Raw genomic sequence first — 19,231 nt, 5'->3', positions numbered from 1 at the left:
GATACTTCAGAGCTGCCTGGATATGGTCCTGGGCAGCCTGCTCCAAGTATTCCCTCCTTGAGCAGGGGGTTGCACCAGACGACCTCCTGAGTTCTATTCCAACCTCAACTGTTCTGCAATTTGGTGAAATTTAAGAAAGCTGCAAGTTCCTCATTGTTATTTTGCAAACAAGGAAAGATTTACAGCTCATTGTGCCTTATCCCTGGGTTGTATTTGCTGTGCTCTGCTGAGGAGCAGGAAGTAATAAAACCAACTTCTCTCAGTGATCCAGTAGCTAAGCAAGCCTCTAGGAAAAAAGTTGAGATAAGTCTTGTTGCTTACACAGAACATTAAGCTGTGCATTTGGGAGAATGGGTATTGTTTCCAAGTTGTGGGATATCCCTTGGAAAATGACCTTCAAGTTTTGATACAGTTCATTTGAATGTCCCATTTCATATTAGCTATCAAGATAAGGCAGGGGAGAGAGAGAGGCTCGTAAGCCCCAAACTAATTTGTAAGTCAAAGATGTTCTGTATCTTAAAATCTGTAAAAATAGATTAAATATGCTGCTGCGCTGTGGTTGCCAATTAATGTTCCTGGCAAATTAAAATAAGAACCCATGAGGTATTAGGGAAATTTGATTTAGATTATGATGGCTTTGAGATGGAAATGTTCCTTTTTTTTTTTTTTTTTTGAACAACGTTGAAAGGGGCCTGTGTTCCAGTTAGTACTGAACAGCAGGGCGGATTCTGCTGAGATCTGGTGATGTATACAGCCTATCTCAGATAAATTTCAGGTTTTCTGCAGCAGGATATGCATGGGAATTTGAGGCAGCCAAAGGTATTAGGCACATATGGTCTTTGTTGCCTAGACGGTTGAAATATAGTGTGATCCATTTCAAATATTTACACAAAGACCATAACTAAATACAAGTTTTAATTGAGGCTTTTTTAAAAGGAAGGTGAAGACTGGCATTTTACAGCTGGATGCTCAGAGATGAGAAGGATGCACAAGGATGCACATTTGAGAGTACTTTTGCATAGTGTATAGTTGATGCAAAGGAGTCCTGAAAAAAATTACCATTTGAAAAATAAAGCGTAGTTAACTTGCATAGCTCCTATCATCCTCTTACAAGTGGAATAAGCACTGTACATGTGCTGTGATTATTATTTTTTTTTAACTTTTAACTTCAAAATCTGCATAAATTATCAGTTTATTAATAAATAGTACTCATAGAGTTTACGGGGTAATGATTGCAACAGAGTATGCATATAAAATCTGTGTGAATAGCAAAAGGGAAATAAGAAATAAACTTTTGCTTTTAGAGATCCAAATGCCAAACAATCAGCTGAATTTGGGTATTGTCTGTAGGAGGAGAGTCCAATACAGAACAGTAGGAGACAAGGCATAAGGGGGAAAGTGTTAGAAAGTGAGCTCTTCTTCAAATATGTAGTTAAGGATGAAAATGCTTAAGTATATCTTCTTCCTTTTCCCCATTACATGAATTACAGGGAACTGAGTCTCATCTTTTCTGACAGTTTTTCCGGTTTAGCATGTGGGCTTCTGTTTAAGCGGGATCATTATTATCGGAGAATCAACTGTGCCCAGAACTGTGCAAGAGAAATACAGCCAGCATGGGGAAGGAGAAGGAAAGCGAAGACCAGGATTCTACCTGGCACTTCAGCACGTTTTGAGCGTATGTGTGGGTCTAGCCTTCAGACAGCAAAATGTTCAAGCACTTGCAGCAGGAAAGTACGAAAGGGTTCAGTACAGTTGGGTTAGCCTGGGTTACCTGGGATAACAGTTACCAAATAGAAGAAAAAAGAATATGTGCTTCAGCTTATATTTTTAGGGGTAATTTTTAAGTAAAAAGCTTAACGAGAGCTTTGCCTTAAAAGAGCAGTGGACTTCTGTGGAGCACTGAAATTTGTCTGTCTGAAGTGGCTAGATGATTCTGCTCTGTTGTGGCAATTCTTACGTTTTAAGTAGATAAATGCTGTGAAAGCCATACTAATTTTTAATGTATCATTTGCAAGCTCTGCCAATACAATCTCAAAAGTAAGGTAAATTTCTTTTTCCCCTCTGGCTGCTGCTTTCCATTTTACAATTGTTCTAAACACTGGAACATTTAATTAATTTTGTGTGTTTACGTATTCGCAGGAGATAGGTGATTCATTAATCTGTCACTGCACGCATGCCTCAGAGGAGTGTGATTTTTTTTCTAAAGTTTATCTTTTGCAAGGGAGGGGCAATAGAAGATTTCTTTTTCCTTTTCTGCTTACTGAATCGTATTAAAATCTACATGTGTGAAGGCTGGTGTAGGCTGTATTCTAGAAGGTCTTTCAGAAATTTGTTGCTGGATTCTGTAGAGTTGTTGGACTGTTTATTACCACTATTTTCTTTCTCTATGCAGACACAAAGCATAAGAAATGGTTCACAGGTTTCATAAATTATTGATACAGGGATTAGGGCATGTATAATTTAAAAGTCTATCTTCCCAGTTGAATCAACCTGGTGGCAGGGCAGAAGTGTTATCAGGTTGCTGTGCAGGAGTGTCAAGCCTTGGGGAGGACCCAAGCTTGTTCTGCCTGTTTTCTTTCCTGGGTGACTGGAGGCAGAAGCATGTTTCCTAGGAAAAAACCAGCTGTGCTCCAAATGAGTTGGCTGGATGCTGGATTGCATGATTAATAGGGGTGAGAGGAGGAAGTCACAGCTTCATCAAAAGCTGAGTATGTTTTCTTAGGGAATGAAAGTAGATCAGGTTCTGCTGGTGGTCTCAATAGGTAAGTGTGGCTTTGCTTCTGTGGGTTTGAACCACAAGTGGTGGAATAAAAGTGGTTTTTTAAAAAAAGCAAGCCCTCCTCATTTTTTCCTGTCAAAGCTCTGGTTTTTTAGGTTTGGGCATTTTGGTTGGTTGTGGGGGTTTTTTGGGGGGGTGGTGGTGATGGTAACATTTCTAGAATCTCCAAAATGCTATAGTTCAGGCACACAAGGGAAACAGATGCATATTTCTTCTTTGGTAAGCAGTTTCCAGCACTGTGGTGGGTGTTGTTAAAAATGTCTTCACCTTATAAACAATTTATGTAGCACAAAGTTGACTTTCTAAGACCTATCCCAGTAAAAAGTGTGGTTCTGATTCTAACATGTAACCTGGTGTACCATGGGATAGGTATCTTCTCACAGAAAACCCATAAAAATTAAATTAGGATTTATGTTAAAGAATGCCTACAAGTTTTAAGAATTTCCAAGAAGCATGCCCTTTTCCTTACAATAAGAAGTATTCAATATGTAGGTGGTAATTTGTATTCCTTTAGAAAAGTCAAATGCTGGTTTTCTGCTAGAAAGTAATGCAATTTCCTTGTGCTGTTCAGCCGTTTTGCAACTAAAAAAGGAAAGAAAATAATTCTCTATTACTGAAATTAATTTTTTTATGAGTGGAATAATTTTGAGAGGACCTCATAACATCTCTGTAGAATCTTTCATAGTTTGTTCCAACTAAATAATGTGCATAGGTTTTTTACAAGGCTCATTTCTTTAATAATAAATAGGCTTATGTTACTTAATAATGCCTTGAATGTGCGCTGCTGGCCCATGCTAATCAAAAGTTCATCAGATAAAATTCAATATGGTAAACTAGCCTATCTGTGCTGCTGATTTGAGAAGATTGGTTATTTAGGTTTGTGTTTAAATGAAACCATTAAAGCTAATCAATATGAATGAACAGAACATTTCAACTGACCCCAACCTGTATTTATGGTCTCATGGGGTATATGACCTTTAGGATGTAGTTCTGTGGATTAGTGAGTTTGAGAAATAAGGTTCTTAATTAGATTCTTTAGGAGGTAGTGGAATTAATTAGTCTGTACTTTAAATTACTTTTCATTGACTATGTAATACACTGTTTTGAAGAATAATATGCATAAGAAACTTAAATATTTTAGGTTGAATTGCAGTTCAGCAATCTCCCCAAATTTATAAACAAATTGTCTACTGCTCTATCTGGAAAACTTTTCTTCCTTTCCTTGTAATTGAGCAAGTTGTTTTATACCGTGTTTAGAAACATCCATTTCTATTAATACGGTACTAATAGTTGCTTTCAGTGACACTCATCACCCTATTATCAGCTTTTGCATGGACACGCTTATGTACTTAATCTTTGTGGTTTCTAAATATGCTGAGTTTGAATAAGATAAATTGTGCAATTTGTATAATAATCTGGATTATTACACAGTATCTGTGAAGACTACAGAAGTATTCATAGTGGAAGCATTTTGCTCAGCTGCATTAAATAGAACTCTGTACGGTGCTCATGAGTTCTGTGAATGAACGAGTTTATTTTTTGGATGGTGAGGACAATATCCTTTGGTGTCAATTGCCAGTCTGATAGCATAAGGAATTAATATCCACATAGCAAATTGTAGAGCCAAAGCTATGTTGAATAGGTAATAGAATTTAGTGAGACATTATATAATGTCAACAAACAACTGTATTCTGACAGAGCAAAGAGTATTTGCAAATAAATCATGAACAAACCTGTCTCCTCATCCCTTTCCCTCCCAGCTGAGTTGAAAGAAATAGAGGTAATTCACAAGCAGTCCCTTCCTGATACCTACCAACAATCCCCAGGTTGTGAAGTGGAAGCTACCAACAATCTGGAATCTGTGAACTGTGAACAATCTGTGAACTGAAAGCTATGAACAATCCTCAGGTTGTATACCTGGAAGACTGAGCTACCGTCATCTAATGTGCTGTGGCAGAACATTATGGGAAAAGCAACATAGCTGCTTCTTGTCTTGTACCAGTGCATAAAAGACTTCACTTTTCAGAGCTGTCAGTCTGTTTTCATGAACCCTACTACATGCAGTGAAAGATTTCTCTTCTCCCCTCAGACAAAGACTACATAGTTAAATTCCTATGTTTTCTGACTTAAACATTTTCTTGTTATTTCTTGGCTAAAAATAAAATCCCTTGTGATTTTCATTTTTGAAACTTGCATTTTAAGAAATTGAAAGGAACATAGTTCCCCAGACTACGTTCATTTCTTCAGCCAGTGATGTGACATTTAATCTTGTTTTAAAAAGAAAAGAAAAGAAATAAAGAACAAAGTGTCAGTGCAGTTATGTTCTTGTTCCATCTATGCACCTTTCCCCTCCATTTTCAGGCACTTATCTTCTCCGAGTTGCTGAGCCAACTGTAGAGCCTGCAGGTGGAGAGTGCCATTCTATAGGATGACATAACGGCACCTGGGTTGAAGCTGCCTCCTGAAGCTGTTCTGGAAATACCACGCCAGGTGTCTGTCATCAGACTGCAAAAGCTTGTCTTAAATATGGACAGTTTTCTGATATCTTGGGGCACTTGAACACAACAGTCCCTGTCAGGACAGGGAAAACATTTGGTAGCCTATATGGTTCTGAGTGTGTCAGTCTTGCTGCCATAGGCATTCGTGATTTCTTCTAGGCTATTCTTCATGTGTCTTAGGTTCCTTTTCATCACTGATATAGAAACTCCTGTTGAGAACGTGAATTTCTTCAGTGCAGCTTCTTCCAGCGTGCTGTCTTGCACTCCAGTTTTGGAAGTACCCTCAATTCATTACCCTTATCACTTTTTAGGCAAAGAGCACTTGTGCCAATAAGGCTTTTTCTAACTGGGACTTGATTTTCAATGTTTATTTTCATCTGTTCAGATGTGACAGAGCTGTTTATATCAACAGAAAGAAAGCATGCAATAAGATACTACTGAAATAATTGCTAATTACAATGCCAGTGGCTCTACCAAGGGATGGCCACAAACCATGTGTTTTGTTAGGTCTGTAGTATTTTCTAGCCAAAAAAGAAAATGGCTCACTTGTTTAAAAAGAAAAAAAAAAAAAAAAGTTTTTCATTTGTGAGATGTGGCTTGTCCTGCATGAGCAGTGAAAATGCTGTAGGTCAAATATTTTAAAATTGAGAAAAAGAAGTGAGCATGCATATTTATGACAGTGCACATTTTAACTTTAAAAGGCAGTGTGTATATTAGGCAATAATACCACTGACAGAGTTCTGTTACTAACTAGATTAAAGCAGAGAAAATGGATGACCTTTTGTGGAAGCACAGAATCTTAACTGACCCAGGGACCAGTTTCTATGGGACAGACATTTATCATGTACATTATAATACACAGGTTATCTGTCTTTCTTTAAAAGTCGAAAATGCAAATGTGGCCAAGTTAATTTACATAGTATTCAGCTAAACTTAAGAAATAAAATAATTGGTTAGTTATAAGGTGGAAGCCATAGTGAAATCAAAACAAAGCTTTTCAGGGCAACTTTATCAACACATTGACACTTAAGTTTTAGATAGGGACCTACTGAGTGTTTCAAAATTATATAGACAGTTGAAATACCTAGATCTGGCTGAATTCTGCAGAAATTAGGTTCCTGTACTGTTACTTGCTTTTAAAAGTCCTCCTGGATTCTATGTGTTGGACTCACTACTTTGGAAATCCAGATCTTTGCCACGTTTCTGTGGCCTGTTTCCCAGAACACAGATGCTGAATGAGGATCCTCCAGGAATGAGGGTGGATGTTCTCATGGACAGAAGAATGGTTGTCCTGAGAGACTTCCCGAGAAAGCATCTGTGTCTTGAACCACAGCTTGGCAGATCTACTGGCTGTGGTAGGGGCCAAGAGATGTACAAAAAGGCAAACTGCAGAGGGGAGGGGTAGGTATATGGAGATTAGAGAACTCAGGAAAACCTTTGCAATTCCAGACCACACAGCCAGCAAATGGGATTTTGCTTACTTTTTAAGGTGTAATGTCTATGTTGTGCAGTGGGCAGTCATAATCTCAAATGCAGCAAAGGACCTATGAGGACTTGGCCTAGCTTTGAAGAAGCTTGCTCTTTTTCTTCTTTCATTATAATGTTCAGAAAACGTTAAAATGGCTTCATATCCTGTTTTCATTTTGCTCTTCAATGGAGAGCTTTGTCTAAGAAGCTTTCTTCTTGTCTTGCAGTCCTCATTCCATCCCAGATCGCCTGCGGATCAGAGTGAACAGGATCAATTTACAAGAATATGAGGGGCTACATTATGACAAGGAGAAACTCCGGGAAGCTTGTAAGTTTGAAGAAGCTGGGTTGTAGCTGCTTTTGGTAGAACATTCTGTATAAATCTTGCATTAACCAAAACCCCACCAAAACCAAATCAGTAACAAAAACCAAAAAACAACCTAAACACAGGATCAAGCATACATTTTGGAATGTTTGTTCATCTATTTGTGCATATGCACATGCATATTGTCTCTCTATAAATAACGTCTCTATAAAGAGCATATATTGACAATGCACCTGTTTTCTTAACTATGCCTTCTATAAATTGTTTTTTTTTACTGTAAAATAGGTGTTTTTAACACCTGCGGGTTTTTTTATTCATGTCATTCTGTTGATTCTTTTGTGATTCTGCTAGTGTATGAAACTATTCCAGATTTTACGATTAACATCAAATTTGAAACAATGTGTGCAACCATGATAAATTTCATATTAAGAATGTGCTCTGACCTTGAATCTGATTCTTCTTCAGGTGCATTTATCTTGGGAAACAAATCTGTCTTCCTCAGTCTCTTTTTCTTTAACAGCCTTCTGTTAAAGAGAATAATCACTGTTTTGTTTCCTCATGTAATGGTTTAATTTTCACGTACAGGGGTAAGTCAAAAGCAGACAGTGGTTGCTTTGGCAACACTGATGATGACAATCCACGCTTAAAAATGGAGTTCCTTTCCTTGGTGACACACAGAGTCATTAATCAGTGAGGGACATGGCTGTTTGTGATAACAATTTAATAGTCTTGTTCATGCATCTGGCTCATTATTCATATTAAATTACAAGCATAACAGTTTGTTGTGCAACAAAGCTTCAGCTCCCTCTGTAATACAGAGCATGCCGGTAATTACGGGATGACAATCCTTTTAATTGGTTTGCTTATCTTACTATTGGTAGATAGTTAAACTGTTTCAGTTTCACTCTTTTAGTCCCACCCTTGCTTATTCTCACAGCTCACCTTCCAACAAAAGAACTGAAATGGCTTAGATTTTAATATAGGTTCTGACGGCCTTTTATGAAGCTTCTAATTAATGGATTTTGCTCATAGTTAAACTAGTCAAAACCTCCATCACTGGACTGAGAAGAATGAGGTTTATGGCTCAGTGGAGAAGAATTTTCTTCAAGTTTAAATTGAGAGTTTGACCTTAAATTGAGTAGATTTCAGGCCATATTGAACCCACATCTATCCAACTCCGTCAGAAACAATCTGGTTTGTTTGATGGTTCTTCCTATGGTTTCCCATATGAGGAGAACTATCCTCATCCATCCTCGCTATGGATGTAAAATTGATGTATGTGTATTTAGTATTTCAGAGCCATTTACATAGTCTGACACAAAATATACAACTTTTTACACTGTTTTCACTGCAGTTATAAATGTGTATTTGTTGTCACCTGCAAAAAACCATAATGATGATGAGATAAAAAAATGCCAGATGATGACCTAGCACATCTGAGATTTGGTTTTAGGTTTTGAAGACATCTGTTCACGTGCTGGATGTGTGCTGAAGAGGTTTTCATTGAAAAAGTAGATGTTGGTCCATCAACAGTTAAAATGATTGCTTTTGGGTATTGGCAGGTAGTTTGCAGTAAGTGTCTGACAGAGCTAATTGGATAAATTTTAAATTTATCCTGGCGGCAGGCCTATGGATTAGTACCTGCCTGACTCTGTCATATGCTAAATACTTAAGTGAAATAAGTGTTCTGTCTACATCTTCATCAGCAAATCATTCCATGGAACATCGTCACTGGAAGTTACTTGGCTAAAGAGAGAAGGAGGGAAGTGCTGAGGAGGGAGAAGCAACTCTCTTTATCAAAGAAAGATATTGAGGAGGAGTGGAAATGAATAAATTTCCATGTCAAGTGAATAACTGAAGTTTTGTCAGTCTGAATTGAAAGTTTAAATGCAGATAATACTGGTGCACTTGCAAAATACAAGAGCACTTTTGTTCGCCTTTTCCTGTAAGTGTGGTTAGCTTATTTCATCATGACTGTAGCTCTCAGGTGCATGTACGTCTCACTAGGTGTTTGTAAGATACTCAGTTTACATATCTGTCCAGGCTTTGGCAGAATATGTACAACTGAATTCTGGAATACTGTACTTAATATTCATTCCCTGTCCACAGGATTAAAAACACTTCTATCTCCCTAAGTAATTCGAAAACTAAACCAGAATCTCACAGCAATCTGAACAGGAAAAGTCAGTCAGTTAATAATAAGTTGTCCCTGAAGGAAAAATAGCAAAGATGCTACAATCATTTTTGCCTGTTATGTGTCTCCATAACAGAGTTTTGAAAGCTCTGACATCATTGTAATAATCCCTATCATTTTAACCCACAGTAAATAAATTTCACTCGCCTTGTTTGCTTGAAATACTGATTTGATTCTATCAACCACTTCACCTAAAATTGCACTTCCTGACATATAACAACTTGTCATACAAACTGTTCCGTCAAGATTAATCTTCACTCTGCTGGAGGTAGACACCTCATTTTGAAAGCCTCCTGAGCAATTAAAGAATGTCATTTTGTCCCCTGAAGGGCACAACTGTTTTTGCCCATTCTCCTTCTATTGCTTTATACTTTCCTTGTCACTGCAGCTGGCATTTAACCAAGATGCTGCTTCTGAATTGTCCCTTTCTTCCCTCCCCATGCTCCTTCTTTTCTCCTTCATTCTTTCTTCTGTCAACATCTCAATATTGCCTGTGGGATGATTGATGATGGTACAGAAGATGCTTATTGATCCTTTGGCAAGGAGGGGTGAATGCTTCCATGCACCCTTTTGAGAAAGAGATATATGTTAGCATTTTAGTTATGTTGTAATGTTCTTCTCTGCAAATGAAGCTGTTTTCTCTAACACCTCCCTACACATGCCCCAAGCACTTATTACATGCTTCACCACTTCTGCACAGTATGATAGTTGTACATTACATTTCATAACCATAACCAAGACGCATATTCAAAAATTGAGTTGGACTTATGTTTCTAGATGGACAGAATGTAATTCTGTCTCTCTTGCCTGCATATGTTCTGTGCACTCTCTCTAATTCCTTGTTATTGCAGGCAAGTGTGATCCAAAGCAGCACTATGGGGGAACAATTGAGTTATTTTTAAAATAGCAAAATCTTTCTATTTGACACTCTATTATCCCCTTTCCAATGTTACTAAGAAATTCCTGACAATGGAAGTATGTGCAGAAACTAATCAAACAAACAAAAAAAAAAAAAAGGCAAAACCAGCAAACCAACAACCATAAACAAGTTCGTGACCATGTAGTCTTAAACCCTTTGCAGTCCTTCCTGCCAACACTATTGTACATTTGCACCATGAAGATGGAGCAGTGAAATAGCTCGCCATGAGCAGTAACAGCACAGCTGTTTTATTTAAAATAGAATATGTCAGTTCTTACTTGCTCTAATTTCTTGTTTTGTGTGCCCTAGCTTGCAGAACAATCTTAGTTTGCTCAATATTACTAAGATTAAGGACGAATCATACCCAACTGATAAATAACTCTCAGCTCTAACAGCTCCAGGTTTCCCACACTGTCTTTTACACAGAGGCAGCTGTTCCTTATCTCCTCTTGAATAAAATGGTACACTAGATTAAAAAGCAATTTTTGAAGAAAACAGTTTCATGTGTATAACAATTGAACTATCTGTAATCTAAAAATCCTTTTATCTGCAGCCTCCTTGCTTTGTGGGTGGGTGGGTGGTGTAACATGACATGATGTTAACCTTGAATTCTTGTCTCTCCTTGATTGTATCTAGTCAGATATCTATAGTGCATGTGTGTCTGCTTTTAATTTCTGTGGGTTATCTGAGGGTTTTGGGGTCATCCTAGGAGTTCTTATCAAGTACATGGAGTGACCAGCTTGTGAGTAATTTGGGATGTGTACCTCTGCAGAAATACTATAGCTTCCTCATACCAGTGATGCCCTTACCACAGTCTGAGAACCATAGAATCATAGAATGGTTTACGTTAGAAGGGACTTTAGAGATCATCTGGTTCCAACCCTCCCACCACAGGCAGGGACAGCTTCCACTAGACCAGGTTGCTTAAAGCCCCATCCAACTTGGCCTTGAACACTGCCAGGGATGGGGCAGCCACAACTTCTCTGGGCAACCTATTCCAGTGCCTCACCACACTCGTAGTGAAGAATTTCTTCCTAATATCCAATATAAATCTACCCTCTGTCAGCTTAAAGCCATTTCCCCTGATCCTATCACTACATGCCCTTGTAAAAAATCCCTCTCCAGATTTCTTCAGGCTCCCTTTAGGTACTGGAAGGCTGCACAACCCCAGCTCTCTCAGCCTGTCTTCATAGCAGAGGTGCTGCAGCCCTCTGATCATCTTCATGACCCTCCTCTGGACTTGCTCCAAGTCCATGTCCCTCTTATGTTGGGGGGCCCAGAGCTGAACACAGGACTGCAGGTGGGGTGTACAAAAGCAGAGTAGAGGGGGAGAATCACCTCCCGCGACCTGCTGGCCACACTGCTTTTGATGCAGCCCAACATACAATTGGCTTTCTAGGCTGCAAGCATGACCTCGCTAGGTCATTTTGAGCTTATGAAACGCTTGATCTATGAAAGGTGTTCTGGTTCTTTAAACCTCAGGGATATGACAGGATAAGTTAATTTGGAGAATATACCATGTGATTTCTTTATACACTAGATAAATAAGGAAAGGATAATGCTAAGGACTTGGTGTTTACATCCTGAATACCCATAATGTAAAGGGCAGAAGAAATCATAAGACCTCCTTCTAGGTGGTATGATGAGGGAAACCTGAATTAGCAGATGGAATCGGGACATGGAAGATTAACCACCTAAGTTCATGTGCTTATTTCAGGAAGCAACTTTGATCTGCATGGATTTAGGTGAGACAGGTTGTGTAGCTGCAAACCTTCTGTTCCATCTTGTAAAGGAAGCTACAGTTCATGCATTTCTCTGTCACAGTGATTTAATAAGTTTTGAAACTGAGAGGGTTGGATGGGTTGCTTAAAGTCACCCAGCAAGATGAAACCAAGAAGGTTAGAAGTCAGGAGTGACTTAAATACTGGAAACTGTTGCCACTGAGCTCCCAGATTCTCATGCTGGTGTATGTAGATGCAAACCACTGATAAATATTTGTAACTGAAACAGAAATTACAAAAACAAAGAAGAAGCTGCCAAAGGCATTGTTTGTGTCAAAGGACGTATCTCTTTTTGCTGTTTGATGGATGAGACCTTGTGGGCTTTGTCCAGAGAGCACAGTGGATTACACTTCTTGCTTTGACACACACACAAAATCTCTCTCTTTCTCTTAAAGATTAGAAAGACACAGGAGTCCAATAGAAGAAAAAACATGGTTGGATAATTAAAGGCAGTAGCCTTTAATTGAATGAATATACACACAGGTGCTAAAATAGGCAGCTTTAACCTTGACTTTTTCTAACTTTGAGATCTTGATTTTGTAGTCATAGCAACACTCATTTAACAGGGTATGTCATTGCCTGGATTTGGGGGAAAGAGTAAATCTGAACCATTGAAATGTTATCTCGTATCCTTGAGTTATAATAGAATCATAGAATGGTTTGGGTTGGAAGGGACCTTAAAGATCATCCACTTCCAACCCCCTGCCATGGGCAAGGACACCTTCCACTAGACCAGGTTGTTCAAAGCCCCATCCAACCTGGCCTTCAACACTGCCAGGGATGCGACAGCCACAACTTCTCTGGGCAACCTGTGCCAGCGTCTCACCACCCTCACAGGGAAGAACTTTTTTCCTAACACCTAACCTAAATCTGCTCTCTCTCGACACCACATGGTGCATATCTACATTCAACACAGTCAGTCCTCTGTCTTTTGAGCTAGTGGGGAAACTGTCATCTTTAAATTTGTGATCTCCTTTAAGCTAGAAGAGATGGACACTATTCTAAATAGGTATAAATACATATTTACCTTAGAGGAGTGGGAAGACACAAGAACATTAGGTTCCATTTCAGACTTCCCAGGAAATCATGCTATAGTTCGTATTTTCTGTGAGATTTTTCTGTGCATATTCTACTTCTCCCATTTCCTTTTCTTATCACTTTTCTGATTTGTTTTCCTTTTACCTTTTCAGTCCCAGTTGTCCCCTTTGGATATCTCATCCCACACATGTCCTTCCTGCCTGTCTTAGTCTGTTTCTACAGATCTCACAGCTCTGCTTCCTATTCTTTCTCTTAATCCTAAATCCTTGTTAATTGTTCAGACAGACCTCTTCTTTCAGCTCTTAATCCCAATATCCACTCCCTGCCAGTTTCAATTCTCAGCTTTTTATAGTTTTGTTTTTATAACCTGTTCTTTTTTTTTTTTTTTTTTTTTTTTTTTTGTGGTGTTTTTGATCAGTTCTCTTTTCATTTGAGTTAGAGAGCTTCTTTCTTTTTGTGGCAGAGTATTGGAGAAGTAACTGAGAGCCTGAAGGGGATGATCATCTTCTTAAAAATGGTCTGGTTTAGTCTGATAACTTCCACTGTGTTTTGCTTCCTGACATGTGAAGATTTTAAAAGTGGATCACTAGTGCTAAAATACCCTAGCAACCAACAAACCTAAGAAGGGTTAGGTTTTGTGGTACAGTAAACAAAAAGGATCTGAAGGGACACATGGCTTAGATTTGTCTGGTAAGAAAATCCTTTTGTACAAACTTAGTTGTATTAAAACCATACTATGAAAGCCAAACCTCTTAATATAAATATCTGAATATTTTAGAATTCTCTCCCAAGAATTTACTTGGTCCTTCATGTATCTAATACCAGTGGAAACCCTTCAGGACAACGACATTCTTATAACATCTTCAGTAGTGAGGATTCTTTATTTGCTACATTAAACATTTACAGCCCAATGTCTAATCTCCCCCGTCCCCTGACATATGTCAGACTCCAAATGAGTTTTTGTGGCATTCACATCTACCTTAATGATCTGTCTTCAGGCTGTTTTGTTTGGGATTTGAGTGGGTTAATCACCGTGTTTAGATCACAAATTGAATCTTTTCATAACAATAAATGGGGAAGTTAATTGAATTTTATTTTTTCTTTGTGGTGCCATATGCAGCATATTCAGGATTCTTCCATTTCTGTCCTCAATAGTATTAAAGAGTTCTAGCTTTAAGTATTCAGCATAATGGGCAGTTAATAGGTGGAAGATTTGTTTGTTGTTTATAAATTTGTTGTTTATAAATTCCATAGCTAATAGCATAGAGGACTTAGGAAATCACTACTAATCTTGCAGTTAATTAGAGCATCATGCTAGCCATACTGCTGCATCTACCGAGCCCTCCTCCTGCTGATATGTGATTTTGGTTAGTGTTGCTAGGAACGAAAATCTTTCCACAGTACCAGTTCAGAATATGAAGCAACTGTCTGCATATCTGATTTCCTGGGGTTATTGCACTGCTGCTCATCACTGCAGTGTTAGAGTCTGTATCCACAGATCCTGGACAAAGTCCTTTTCATTGTTCAGGGGGGGCACAAAAAAACTGGAAGCTGGATGCAAGTGGCCAGAAGAGCAAGCACCTTGGGAGAAAAATGTCTGGCATTTGAATGCTGTGGCTTGGCTCATGATCTGAGACTATCCCTTATTTTTGGCATATTCCCATGTGTGGATGTATCCATATATTCACAGGAGCCGACAGTGTGTGGGTGTATGGGAAAGTTGCTCTGCAGTGCCTGTGCTCTTAATGTAAGACTTTGTCTTCTCGTCTCTTACCTGGCATATTTAGTAATCACTATGTCCCACAGCACTGTTCTGTACTGTCCACATGCTCACCCATGCACAGCTAGGTGGAAGCCTCTTTGCTCCTGGATGAAAGCATCCACAATGATATTGAATGTCATGTACATTAACTTTATGCCTTTAACTGATTTATTATAACTTAACTCATTTTGCCCCTATTGCACAGCACTGCCCTATATTTAGAATGAGCAACAATCTCATAGTTTCAGTCCTATTATCAATCATTAATGATTTGCTTTTTTTTTCAAATAGCAGCAGTGAAGCACTTTGAAAATCTTGGTTGTGTGGTGCATTGTGCATACTCACTGTGGTTTATGATAAAAATGAGGGCTGGGAATGTTGCTTTTTAAGGACAAAGTCACTCAGCCCAGAATTGTTCTATAACCACATGAATAGATGGGACATAATTAAACTTGTGAATCATGACTTTCTTCTTCAATTGTTAGATGAATCCCATAAATGTCACCACTAAGCTATCTATTGCATATTAGTGTTTTCTTTTCAGGCATTTTGGTGAATGTCTTTACAATTCCAAATGTTCATAAGGTCCTTTTCCTTTGGGCTATCAGGAATGGTGATAGTTAAGGATTTCAGTTCTGTGTTAGCTGTGTTGTTTTGACAGGTCAAAGCTCTAATTCCTGTTAAGTGCATATCTTCCTCTATGAAGGAAGGAACTCAATAGAAGAGAGACATCATCTGTGGGGACAGTTTATGAGCCAGTTGTGTAGCTCCCTAGTACTCTGTAGCTATTGGAGGCATAGTTGTATCTGCTACAATTCACTTTTTTAGTGCTATAAATAAATTTAACAAATCCTTCTTTCAGTAAGGGCTGCAGAGGGGATCTGCTGAATTGAAACGAGATAGCCATTAAGTAGAATCTACAAAAACCTTAAGGGTCTCCTGTCAGAGCAGGTTAAGCAATAATAAACACTAAGCAAATTGAATCGGTCTATAACCCGGAGCACCAGAGCACATGAAGCAAATCTTGTGATTGACCCACCTTCCATTCACTGGTGTCTCAGTCCCTATTTTGTAAGGAAAAATTCTGGGAGGTCACAATGAGCACTGTTCCCATCTGACCTTTCTAAAAATGTGCAGGAGGATTGGCATCACTCTTGGATGTCTTTGTTGCTTCAGGAGAAGCGTGAGCTCTTCTCCTCTTCCCGCGTTCTTACCTACCTCTTCTTTATATTCTTGTATCTCATTCCAAGTTTTTTCCCCTGCCTCTAGTTTTCCTGGGTTCATAGCTCTTCTGTTGTTCAAATTGCTTTCCAAACACAATGCTGGCAGCATTGTAGATGTGTCCCCAGTGTTCTGCACTGGCCTCTGAGGCCTGTAAGGACTTTGACTGTAATAGGTGCTCCTCTGCTCTCCTTTCTGAAGCCTCTGATCTTCTCTTTGTGCTTCTAGCCTCAATGGGCCACAAAAATAAGAGCCATGACCCCCATTATCTTTTAGCGTTGTCTTGTTCTCGTATCAGAAATAAGAGCTTCTCAGTGGATAAATCTCTCTTCCTCTTAATCAGTTTCTTTCAAATGGCAGGAAGGTCTGCAGCACAGTTGTTCTTTCTATTTGTCTCAGAACTGTTGGTGACTTTATGCTGCTTCTTGTTCACAAACCAAAATAGTTTCTGAGTTGATATTCTATTCTCCTTCTGGGATACTTCATACGAAGATTTAAATCTCTTTCCTGCCACTCCCCTACTTTTTTGTGCTATTGTTTGTTTAAAGATCCTCCAAGGAGAAAAAAGAACTTCATTCAGTGATTCAGTTTTAGATAATCAGGTACTCAAGAGATTTCACATGTTTTCTTTTAATTTAATGAGATCTTAGTGGGCAGCTCTCTTGGTACTTTCCTTGTGGACTCACATACAGTTTTTTCTCTTTTGTTCTTTTTGTGGGTTTGTTTGGGAATTTTTTTGGCTGCAAGAATAGAATGGCTGTGGAAACCTAAATCCCCTGTTATAAAAAAATGCTGCCTGAGGGATATTATTTACTGTATTTTTACAAGTTCTCTTCTTCTCTCTGAGAAAATATGGAGATGCATCAATTTTAAGTGTAGATGAAATAATGTCTGTTTTGGTTTGAAAGAAGCCTTACATCAAAATAACGTGGTGCTGGACAGCTTTCTCTGAAATCAGGCCTTAACTTTCACTATTTTAAATCATTTTCGTTGACCTTTAAAAGTTCTGAAAAAGAAATCTCTCTCTCTTATTTCAGTGTATAAGAGCAACCCCTAAACTCTTGTTCTGGGGATGTTCCTTTCTTTGCAGTTAATAACTGATGTTGACATCAGAAAATGAAGTAAACAATTTAACTGAATCTTTGGTTTGGTATGAAAGAGTTGGTATGAAAGAGTTGAAAATTGAAATCTTTGATAATTATAAATGGGTGAAACTAATGATGAATAATATCTTCCTGCTTTTAAATATCTGTTAAGATTTAGATAGTAGAAAACTTTTCTGAGAACATTAACCCCCCCCTCCCAAAAAAAACCCAAAAAAACAAAAACCCACAACAAAACCTTGAAGACTTCAGCTAAAGAGGTTTTTATTTGCTTTTGATTTTCCAGCCATTCCTCTTGGAATTATAGTTGTAAGAGGAGACTGTGACTTGGAGACCTGTCGTATGTACATTGACCGTCTACAAGAGGTGAGATTTTGAGGATTTCAGGTATCATTTCTTAATCTATATTAAGCTTCTTCCAGTTCTGAGTGTAGAGGTTTAATAGTTGCTACAACCATATATTGAGAGTATTGCAATTTGCCTACCACCGAAAGTGAAACTTTAGAGTTATTGCATACAATAATATACGGTGTATGATAACATACAACGTATGATAATAAAAGCAGGAGTAGCACGGAAAAATATTTTCTAAAAAGGAAATGAAAAGTCATACTGACTCCTTTCAAATCATAACAAAATTGACGTGGATGGGCATGTTTACTTCTCCTTGAACTGGAATGGAATACTAGGACTTTCCACATACCTTGCTGAAACTATATAAATTATTGATTAGAAAGTGTAACATGTAAGGATACACATCATGGTATTCAAGTGGGTCTAATTAAGTAAATTTCATTCTCTGATACTGTCATGGAGCAATCTGAGACACCAATAAACGCTATAGATAACAACTAAGTCTTTCCAAATATACGGAAAAGTATACTCATGCAGCTAATAATAATGTTGCCCTTATTGTCTTGAGAGGTCATTCAACAATACATTCTGGGAATTGGAGACTTCAAATGCCCCATTACCTGAATAATTTTAAGTGTGTATACCTTTAGTGATAAAACTAATGGATTTTCATTAACATATTGCCTCTGGTTTTAATCTTTTACTGATATCTTTCAACAACATTTACATGTGTAAAGACATTATGTAGTTTTCTAAATAGGTTGCCCAGTTTACACAGGAGCTATGAACCTCATCTCTCTCACTGAACTCTTTAGGAGCCACTGGCTTCCCTGCGGTTTTGAAACTCTGCACTTGCAGCCTAAATATGGGCCTTAGTATTTCACTACAGGCTTTCACTTTTTCGCATGTCAGCCAGGATTCCCTTCAGCAATTGCATTTCTGAATATTCAGACCTGAGGTGTGGTATTATTATCAGAAATAAAACCATATTGTAAGGTGATACCTACCTGAAGTATCTGGTGATGGGAAATTACAATGAAAGAATTGTGATGATGTTCTCAGCAGATTACAAATGTGATCTCATACTGCGTTCAGACAACTTAATGGCAAGTATCAGGTGGCAAGTAGTTGTGCTACCCTGGAGTAAGCAGAGGTAGAAGTTCTGGTTGAATTACCCATAGTGGTTGTGGAGGAACTGTGTTTCTCCAACCTTCTGCAGGGTTTGTGCTACTTTTTTTTTTTTGTGTCCTGGATTTGGCTCAGACCCCTTTGCTGGGAATGGAGGCGCCAAGGTTTTCTGCACTCTGCCAACTTTCATACCAACTGGGGAGCTATGGTCTGTAGGCCAGGCTTCTTGGTAAGCTATGTCATGAGCTAAAACTGTTTGTCAAAATCTCTATTAAAATAATTTAAATTCTTGAACCCTGCTAAATATCAGGGTCATTCTGATATAACCTCCCTGACATGAGGTTGTCTTAAAACAGGGAGAACTGCCAGTGGTTTTCTTTAGTGTGTTAATTACTTATTTGGGGGAAAAAAAAAATTAAAAAAAAATATAGATTTTAGCATGTTTTGTTTCATTTTTTTGCTAATACTCTAAATTTCGATAGTTTTCATGGAATAAATACCTCTGTGATATGGTAAAGTGCCATTAACATAATCTCTATATTTTAAAACCTGTTTTTTTGACCAAATGCATACAAATTTAAACTTTAGGTGAGCTTTCCATGACTATTTTGTGATGTTTGCTTCATATGCTTAAAACCTGTGAGAAATACTTGCAAAATTAT

General features: G+C 38.2%; 1 protein-coding gene across 4 annotated transcripts in view; it reads left to right on the top strand.

Annotated features, from left to right (window-relative positions):
• Positions 1 to 19,231, top strand: part of DGKI (diacylglycerol kinase iota) — a 215,083-nt gene that overhangs the window by 131,085 nt on the left and 64,767 nt on the right. For all 4 annotated transcript variants that reach the window (XM_030481044.1, XM_030481043.1, XM_030481042.1 and 1 more), the window contains 2 exons: positions 6,972 to 7,072; positions 17,374 to 17,453. In XM_030481044.1, coding sequence (XP_030336904.1) covers positions 6,972 to 7,072; positions 17,374 to 17,453 — 181 coding nt within the window. The remainder of the gene's footprint in view (positions 1 to 6,971; positions 7,073 to 17,373; positions 17,454 to 19,231) is intronic.

Source organism: Strigops habroptila, chromosome 3, assembly GCF_004027225.2.
Source record: "Strigops habroptila isolate Jane chromosome 3, bStrHab1.2.pri, whole genome shotgun sequence".
In the NCBI taxonomy this organism is placed as follows: domain Eukaryota; kingdom Metazoa; phylum Chordata; class Aves; order Psittaciformes; family Psittacidae; genus Strigops; species Strigops habroptila.
This window is presented reverse-complemented; position numbering and strand designations above follow the sequence as displayed.